The 6,918-nt window shown below is 30.2% G+C and overlaps 1 protein-coding gene across 1 annotated transcript; it reads right to left on the bottom strand.

Moving 5' to 3' along the window:
- Positions 1-1,538: 1,538 nt before the first annotated feature.
- LOC149155790 (dirigent protein 11-like) lies at positions 1,539-2,107 on the bottom strand. Its single transcript, XM_089445230.1, has one exon. It carries the CDS (start codon positions 2,071-2,073, stop codon positions 1,546-1,548), a length of 528 nt encoding a protein of 175 aa, XP_089301356.1. The 5' UTR covers positions 2,074-2,107; the 3' UTR covers positions 1,539-1,545.
- Between the last annotated feature and the right edge of the window lie 4,811 nt (positions 2,108-6,918).

Genomic DNA, 6,918 nt, shown 5'->3' with positions numbered 1-6,918 from the left:
TTTAGAATTTCCCATCCATGTGATTCCCCATGTTGTTCACATGTTTTTTTTTTCGAACAAAATTTCCCATCCATGTGATTCCCCATGTTGTTCACATGTTTTTCTTTTCGAACAAAATTTTAAAATAGGATATATTATTGGTGGAAATACCTTTACCTTTTTTTTCACTTTTTCATATAATATTTTCAATTTCAATGTTTTTCATATAATATTTTAAATTTCAGGTTTGAAATTAGATTATGGTTAACAAATATTTATAGTTATTTATTATTTTTTATTTTTAAGAGAAACATCTATTATAGGTAGAGAATATATATATTTTTTTGTTTGTGAGTTGTTTATGATCATTCTGGCTGGACATGTGGTTTGAGAGCCTTGCCTTAGGGCATCTAATCATCAAAGGATTGCACTCGGTTTGGGCCACACCAATCCTAAATTGACTAATTTTTTTAGCACATCTCCTCCCTTAGCATAGGGCACAACCACCCCTACTGAAATTTAATCTTGGGTTGTTTTGCTAACCAGGTTCATTCTCAACTCGTTGTACTAGTGAGACTTGAATAAGTAGAGAATATATTATTTGAAAACAAATCATAATATTTTTTCCTTTAGTTTATTAATGATGTTACTTTGTTAATCTTCATCATGTATAAAAATATAAATTTAATTCTTTTCCTTAATATTTAGAATTTATTTATTTAATAGGTTTATATATATATAATTTTTTTTCAAAAGAATGGGCAGGCATGTATTTTCCACTTTGGTGGCCCATATTCTACTTCTATATGGTGTAAGGCTTTATCTTGTAAACAATAGGAAAACCTATTATAAGCTAGTTGTCAAACTAACACTTGGGACAATCATCATTGGCTATTAATACAAGTTGACTCATCATTGTTATTTGAGGAAAACCATGTTAACTATCCATTGGAGATGTGTAAGGGGTAAGTTTTTCACTCTTACCAAGTGTCTCTAGATCAAGGCTTATTTTTTAAACAATAGGAAAACCTATTATAAGCCGTTGTCAAACTAACAATAGGGACAATCATCATTGGCTATTAATACAAGTTGACTCATCATTGTTATTTGAAGAAAACCATGTTAACTATCCATTGGAGATGTGTAAGGGGTAAGTTTTTCACTCTTACCAAGTGTCTCTAGATCTTCGGCCAGGCCATTAACCTAGTTCCACGAAAAAAAATCTTTACTAAAACAAAAACAATTTTAAAATATACTCTAAACTCAAGATTTAAAACTTCATAACATAAAAAAAAATTATATTTTATTTTATTTTTCAATCTTCTCCTAATTTTATTGTTATTTTAAAAACACATGACTTACTTGAAATAATAATGAAAAAATATAATAATAACAAATGAATAAAAATAACTTTATAAACCAGAGAACCAAATAGTAATGTATTATTGGATCATCCTTTCATAAAAAGTCAAAATATTGACTTATAAATGACTTTATTAATAATACAACGACGTTATTTCGTTTCACAACTCTTAAATAAGAACTTTTTTCACAACGCTTTGAATACTACCGGAGAAGAAAGGTCGTGTTGAATTTGAGAACAGCATTGGGGCCGGAACTGGATTCCGTGGTTACAACCGCATACCCACGAGCAAATCTGAACTTGCCCGTTCCTCCAACGACTGCATACTCACTCTGCGGCTGATCAAACCTGTCGGTTCCCTGGAACTCGAGAGTGCTGCCATTGTACTTTAAATTCTGAAAGATGAGCGTGAAAGCCATGAAGAAATCAAGCCCAGTAACCAGATTTGTATTCACGTATGTTCCTTGCGCTCGGCCCACAACATTGCCAGAGCCGGATTCGGAGCTTGGTCCTCTGGTTATGACATCGCTCATAACTATGACGGTTCCGAACTTGCCCGGGTTTGAAGAAGAGCCTTTTAATCCCGCCACTGGAAACGACGTCAGATTCGGTCCCCTCAAATTGTCGTGCATGTAGAACACCATATTCATGGTACTTTCACGCGCAGTAGCCCGCAGGGAGACGATGAGGACCATGGCGGCCATGACTGGAAATAAAAACGCAGTACCCATGGAAGAGTAATGGGATGAACAGCAGCCTACAAAAACAAATGGAGCAGCTAGCAATGTATATTTGCGGGGTAGTGTTCTAGCGCTCATAAATAAAGGCTTCCAGATTCTAATCCAAGTGGCTTCTGCATTTAATATTGAGCTACCGACATGATGCTTTAATATTGATCCACCGACATGATGCCTCTTCGGTTTCTTTCTCGTTTCCACCATATATATAATATTAAGCTAATGAGAATACGCTCCTTTTCTGTTTTCTGTCGTTTCCATATAACACAACCAAACAAACCGCACTGCTTTTCTATCAAGACATAGAGAACATAATAATGATATTCATAATATTCTAATCAAATCTACAATGTTTGATTTCTCAGATTGCTTTTTCAGAGTATCAAATTATGAAATCTACAATGTTTGCTTTGTCAGATTGCTTTTTCAGAGTATCAAATTATGATTAGGTTTTTGAGTTTGCGATTTTTTAGTAAAGTTTTTTTGGTTTAATTTCTCTAGAATTTATTAAGAATTTACTGAAATCACAAGTTTGATGGGTTATTTGTGCGCAATTGAGTGCGTTAGAGGTTTTTTAAGGTTACAGTGAAAAAACCAGTTTAAATAACACAAATTAAAATTTCAACTCAAAATTTTTAGCTAGATTTTAGCACCGGAAATTCCAAAAAATGGCACTAAAGACAACTCTTATAATAAGTTATTATGGTGATTTAGGCTGATAGCCATTTAGGCTTATAAGCTTTGGTTTTGTTTCAATTATGATATTGTATGGTTTAATTTTTTTAGATACTATATTGCCATTCAAACTTACAAGCTTTGATTGTTTCAATTTTAATACTGTCTGGTTTAATTTTTTAGATGCTATATTGTTTATTACTATTATTATTTTTGGAAAAAAAATTAATTTATCTTATAATAAATCAAATACATACAATAAATTAAGAATATTTATATTTTATTTAATTATATCTAATTTAAAACAAATACATATTAATTTCAATAATTATTGGTTAGAAAATTGAGAAAATAAAATCTTTAAAATGATCTTATTGACTTGGGAGTGAATTTATATTTTATTTAATTATATCTAATTTAAAACAAATACATATTAATTTCAATAATTATTGGTTAGAAAATTGAGAAAATAAAATCTTTAAAATGATTTTATTGACTTGGGAGTGATGGATTGCAAAAGAGATTATAATTTCAAGTCATTGATTTTGATATTGATGGTCATTTTGATGATCATTATAATGGTAAAAACAAAAATATTTATATAAAATAATTTTTTTACTCATTTTATTTCAACTTTTTTACAAAATACTAAAAATATTGTTTTAATTGTTGGTAGATAGGTTTACTCTATTGAAAATTAGCATGACAGAATTTTAATTTTATTTTAAAAAATACTTAAATAATAGAGCTTTGGTTTAAAAAAAATATTATATAATATATAGAGTTCACATTTATCTCAAATAAATTTATACTATTCTTTTATTCATCCGGTTCCTCCTTTCATCCTCCACTTTGATTGACCCTTTCATTTCCACCCAAACACTGACAAATTATTTTAATCTTTGTTCCATGCCCTCTTCCTGATTTTGTGCACACGTTTCTTGGGATAGGGTTTTAATATTCTTAAGCGTGTTTATTCGCGCAGCACATGCAGGCTCGGCCGTGTCTCGGGTTAGATGCATCTTCTACTCGAAATTTGTTACATGATGCTAAGGCTGTCGCTTGCATATTGGACTATCCAATAGTTATTTTTTATTTTTAATATAATCGGTTTAAGTTTTATAGAAATATATATATATATATGAAATGATATTTTAAAGTATATTTGCTATTAATTTTTTGTTTTTCGTTTTTTACAATTTAATTATTTTTCGATTCAAATTGATGATAAGCTAGCTCAATTTTTTAACAATCTCCTTGTTAAAAAGACAATGCAAAGACATTGATGCTAACATGTTCTCATAACTTTGTCTCATGTCTTTGAATGTATCACATTCCAAAATGAAATGTTTTTAAGATTCCACAGCGTGAGATGTGCAAAATGTACATACCCGTTCTTCCCAAGTTTTCTTTAGGCCTTTTCCATCGTCGTGTTTCACAGTAAGTTGATGTGAGTTGGTCCTTAATTGAGCAATAAGAACCTTTGCCCTTCACAAAATGCTAGCTCCAATGAAATCTTTTTGTTGTAGATCACACTTATATGGATTGCAAATGCACTTATATGCCCTTGAGCATTTTTGTAGAGCAGTAGGGATGCAAGTCAATACTAGCAAGACCAAAATAATGATTTTTTCTAATAAAATGAAGTAGAGCCATCATACTTTCTTCTTTGAAGACAACATTCTTGAAGAAGTAAATGAATACAAGTACCTTGGGATTGATTTCAACAACAAACTCAATTGGGAGGACTGTAGAAAGAAGAGAATTTTAGGAGGGTGGAAAGCATTATATGCTCTTCAAAACAGAGGTAGAGAGGCAGAGTTATGGGTTTGAGAAACGATTAAACTGCTTTTTGGACTCCTAGTTTGTCGAGTGATGCTATATCGCTGTGAATTGTGGGTAGCAACACTCTTGTCTCAAAATGGAAACAAATTGAGAAAAGCCAAAAATGCTTGATCATGAGCAAGTTCAAAATAAAAAGCTCGGTACCTTATGAGATAATGTTGAGTGAAACAGGAGAAACTTCCATTGAAGCAATTTCTATGGTGGGGCTCATAAAATACCTAAAAAGAATTGCAAAAATGTCTATTTCTATGGTGGGGCTCATAAAATACCTAAAAAGAATTGCAAAAATGATAGTAGGCAGATGGCCTAATGTTATCTTCAATGAAGGCATCAACGAAAGAAAGAAAACATGGATGAAACAAAACTACACATGGATGCAAAAATGGAATATCTACCTCAATGCATGTCCCACAAATAGCAAGGAGCTAAAGGACTTTGTTATGGAGAAGTTTCGTAAAAAGGTATGGGGAAACGAGTTGGGTAGAAAGAAGAAATACTACATTGAGGAATTCAACCGTACGTGTGATTTATAACAAAAAGAGTTCATTGGAGCTAGCATTTCGTGGAGGGCAAAGGTTCTTATCGCTCAATTAAGGACAAACTCACATCAACTTCGGTGTGAAACATGACGGTGGAAAAGGCCTAAAGAAGCTTAGGAAGAACGGGTGTGTACATTTTGCACGTCTAGGGCCGTGGAATCGGAAAAGCATTTCATTTTAGAATGTGATGCATTCAAAGACATCATTGAAAGTTATGAGAACATGTTAGCATAAGTTTCTTCGCATTGTCTTTTTTAGCCATCATCAATTTGAATCAGAAAAGGACTAAATTGCAAAGAGCTAAAAACAAGGAACTAATGGTCTCATAGACTATTTTTAGTCTCGTAGACCTTAAAATATCATTTCATTTCTTAGAATTAAATTTGTCAATGTAACATTTATTCTTTCTTACTTACTTAATATATATATATAGATATATATACTCTTCCTTTCATACTGCATTTCACCCAAACACACACTGATAAATTATTTTAATCTTCGTTTAAATCTCTCTTCCCGATTTTGTGCTCACTTTTCTTGGGATAGGGTTTTAATATTGTGAAGCGTGTTGATTTGTCCTCACGTTTCTTGGGATAGGGTTTAAATATTGTTAAGCCTGTTTATTCGCGCAGGGGATGCAGGGTTGGGATAGGGTTTTAATATTGTGAAGCGTGTTTATTCGCGCAGCAGATGAGGGTCGGCCGTTTCTTCTAGGCGAAATTTGTTACATGATGGTAACGCTACGAGAAGTGATCAATATTGGACTATCCAATCGTGTACTAGTTACTTTGGTATTTTTAATGTAATTATTTAAATCTCATAGGAATTTAAACATTTTTTATTAAAAAAAAAAATCTACAAAGGCATTGGTGTAGATTATTAAGATTCACATCTAAAGATTTATAGGGTTGAAAGTATGTATTTAATTTAATTTAATTTTCAAAATTTTTATATATTTTTTTTATTTATTGTGAGTATATATGATATTATACCAATGGTTATCACAAAGATGTAAAATGTTTATTATGGTCTATATACGGAATATTTAATATTCTCAAGATACTAAATTATTATTATGATGATGATGGTTATCCATTAACATCAATATTTTGAAGAAACTAAAAGATTAACTAAACAACCACATTTATATTAATATAAATGCGGTTGATAAACCCCAATAAGCATATGATATAATAATTTATATTAATATTAATATTAATATTAATATTAACTTTAATAATAATTTTAATATTATATTAATAATAATAAAAAGTTAAAATAACTTTACAAATTAATAATAACACATATAAGGAAATATTATTAAAAAATAATTGAAGGCAATTTGATAAACAAATGATGAATTAAATAAAACATATTAATAAAAATTAATAAAGTAAATATATAACATTATTTATGATAGAAAAATACGATAAAATAAGCAATGAAATTAACAATGAAATATTATTAATAAAAATTAACAATCCAAATAGAAATACAAAATACAAAATTATAACATTAAAGAATGTGAAATGTTGCTAAAATAATGTTGGTAATTAAACTATAAAATAATGTCACTAATTAAGTATAAGCATAGGAAAAACTAAATACATTGAAGAGAAAATAAATTTCAAAATGAACAACAATTGTTGTCAATCATTAACAAGCATTCATGATAGTTAAGAAATGACGATTCTGGCAATGTTACTCACAATGCAACAAATAAATGAGATGAAAGTTTAAAGATTATAGGATCAATGACAACAATCCAAAGTTTAGTAAC

This window comes from Pinus tabuliformis, chromosome 9 (genome assembly GCF_031772625.1).
Source record: "Pinus tabuliformis cultivar Carrire ecotype Pingquan chromosome 9, CPIR1, whole genome shotgun sequence".
Classification (NCBI taxonomy): Eukaryota; Viridiplantae; Streptophyta; class Pinopsida; order Pinales; family Pinaceae; genus Pinus; species Pinus tabuliformis.
The sequence above is the reverse complement of the archived record's forward strand: the minus strand, read 5'-3'. Positions and strand labels throughout refer to the sequence as shown.